Source organism: Cucurbita maxima, unplaced genomic scaffold, assembly GCF_002738345.1.
Source record: "Cucurbita maxima cultivar Rimu unplaced genomic scaffold, Cmax_1.0 Cma_Scf00046, whole genome shotgun sequence".
NCBI classification, from domain to species: domain Eukaryota; kingdom Viridiplantae; phylum Streptophyta; class Magnoliopsida; order Cucurbitales; family Cucurbitaceae; genus Cucurbita; species Cucurbita maxima.
The window spans coordinates 131,296-134,295 of record NW_019272062.1 but is presented as its reverse complement, the minus strand read 5'-3'; the positions used below and the strand labels follow the sequence as shown (position 1 = coordinate 134,295).

At 29.5% G+C, this 3,000-nt stretch overlaps 1 protein-coding gene across 1 annotated transcript in view; it reads right to left on the bottom strand.

The window, feature by feature from the left end:
- LOC111470593 (gamma-glutamyl peptidase 5-like) overlaps positions 1 to 1,098 on the bottom strand; it is a 4,506-nt gene extending 3,408 nt beyond the window's left edge. Inside the window, exon 1 of the mRNA XM_023116153.1 lies at positions 734 to 1,098. Within this exon, the coding sequence (XP_022971921.1) occupies positions 734 to 1,042 (309 nt within the window). The 5' untranslated portion in view covers positions 1,043 to 1,098. The remainder of the gene's footprint in view (positions 1 to 733) is intronic.
- Between the last annotated feature and the right edge of the window lie 1,902 nt (positions 1,099 to 3,000).

Sequence of the window (3,000 nt, the reverse complement as noted above, 5' to 3'; positions counted from 1 at the left end):
TTTTTTTTTTTTTTTTTTTTTTTTTGTATATGAGAGATATTCAAATAAATAGAATAAAATAATTACATAATATAAAATACAATAACAAAAAGGAATATATACTATTTTCTTTTTTTAAAATTTCGTGAATAACAAAATATTTAGAATATTAAGAATTTAATTACACGCGAGAATCGAAGATTCCGTTTTAGAAAAAAATAAGGACACGTGGGTAATTGACAGCCGTTCATCACCACGGGCCCACAATATTTCTTCCATTGTGATTTCTGGCCAATAATACGTGGCCAGAAATAAGGGACCCAAAAAAAAGGCCGAAAAATAATATATATTTTTTGTAATTTTATTTTATTTTAATTTAAATTCATTTTTTAAAAGAAATTTTAAATGCCTAACAAAAAAAAAAACTTATCCTTCTTTAATTACCTCATTCGTTTTAACTTTGAATGTTTTTTTAAAAATTAAATTAAACCATAAATTCCAATAAAGAGTGGAATTAATACCCTTATTTAATTTATTCTAAATTTTTTAAATTAAAAAAATTATTTAAAATTTTTACGGTGTACGGAAGAAACGAACGGCACAATAAAAAATAAAATAAAATAAAATAAATCAACACCCATTTCAATTTTAATTAAAAAAAAAATAGAATTATCATTTATTAGAGAAATTAAAATTACTTTCCAGAAATATACTTTAATTTATCGAAAATAAAAATTAAATATATTTGACGAACCTGGTGGCCGAAGCAAATCCCGAGCACTTTTTTCTTCAAGCCGTTCAACTTCTTCAACAAAAGAAGAAGCCGGCAGATCCAAGGATCGTCGGAATGGGCGTCGCTGCAGCTGCCGGAGACGACGAATCCTTCGTAGAGTCCGATATCGGCGTCGTTAGGAAAGTGGCCGGCGGCGACTCTGTAAGAGTCCCAAATCTCCCCTTCTTCGCCCAACATTCTCAGGAAAACCCCAAAATACCCTCCGTATTTCTTCTTCACGTACTCCGGATCCTCCGCGCACAGAAGCATCGCAAATCGCTTTTCCACCATTTTTTCCGGCCGCCGAGCTTTCCCTCTCTGGTTTTCTGGTGGGATTTTTCTTGCATGCTTTTAGGGTGGGGGGAGGGAGAAGGCCGTATTATAAAAGAACCTTCAGTTACCAAAAGGGCATGCTTTTTTTGGCCTTTTTTACAATTTTGCCACTACTATTTACAATTATTTAAATTAATATTTAAGTTATTTTCATTTCGGGAACGTATCTTATTACTAATATTTAAATATTAATAACTAATATTATGAATATATTTTATATAAATATATCAACCTTTGTTATTACGATATTATCATGATATTAGTTGAATTTTAATTAACACGATTATAGATTAGCGATTGTACTAATAAATAAATATAAATTAACTACCGTAGATTAGCTGTTGTATTAAAAATAAATAAATATAAATTAACATTAAGATATTTATAAATATCATATATTTTTTTTAAGCATTTGAAATGTAATTTTTTAAAAATATATTAAAGTCGGATTACAAATCTTGGAACATATAGTTCTTACTGAGATTGAGAGAGGCGCTTTCACATTTTCTTAACCCAAAATGGCAAATGGTTATGTAGAGGAAATGTTTATTTTTTTGTAGGGTATGCTGGTAACCGATGTAGTAGAGACGGGGTGGGGCCTGTAGCTTAGAGGATTAGAGCACATGGCTACCACGGTGTCGGGGCGTCATTTTTTTGAAAATATATTATGCCTTCCTTTATTCATACAAACCCTCCCCGAAAGGTAATGGAGGCGTGCAAAGGTTTACTCTGGTCAGATGAAGATTGAACTCGAAAAATAAATAATTTAGGTATTAATCTTTTGGTTGGATCAACCCGACCAACTTAAAGAATAGGTTACAACCCAACCCTACTTCTACTTTTAATATTATGAAGATATTTGATGTTTGGAACCGACGTCAGTGATATATTGTGACTTGTGGTTATTTGATATTTGAAGTTTCTCTTCGTTATATGTTTTTTTTTAATAATAATATATAATAAAAAAAAAAAAACATCCCAACTCGAAAATAGAGGGTTAGATTGGATCGTCAACTCCATTCGGATTGCTCGTGTCACCAACCCAACCAACCCTTCAAAATATTTGTCCATCCTAACCCGAGTACACCTCTACCATTTGAAATAGTAACAGACAACTTACCCAATGAGTTAAGTTCGGGTGGAGATATTCTTTTATTATTATTATTTATTAACTTTCTTCACTTTTTCCAATCTAATTTTAAAAATAATAATAATAATTTAAATAAATAGAATATATAAAATAAATATGGTCAATATTCTCGTACGCTACTTTTAATAACTTTAATCCTTATTGGGATGATTCATTTCCAAAATATTAATGATATAAATAAAGTCATTTTCTTCCCTTTTAAATAATTATTATTTGATGATACTTTATAATTGGAATTATAATTTATATTTTATATATATCTAATTACTCAAAAAAATTTGTTTTTAAAATTTTAAGAGTCTATTAATTGAGTTTATCAAAATAAAATATTGAAAATTATTATATAATTTTAAAATAATTTTTTTTCGAGATGCGTATATTACCGTGCAAAGGAGGAGATGAAAATTCAAAGCTACGATCTATCACGAGGTGGACTAGAAGTCTAGTCATTTGAGCTAAGCTCCGACAAAAAATATAGTTTATTTATTTATTTATTTATTTTCAAACATTTAATTAAAATTTACCTCTCAATTTCAATACCCTCATATGCAAACGCAGAAGGGAACTTGATTGCAAGACCCACTCGTCGAGCAAGGACGAAAGTCAGTCTTAGTGATCCGACGGTGACGAATAAAAGGACAGTCACTCTTTTTAAGAATCGTTAGATAATTATATCGTAATTTTAAAATTAGTAATAAATTTAAGTTCGTTTTGTTCAACACAACTCAAAAACCTAATGATTTTGAGTTTGGTTGATCGGGTTTTT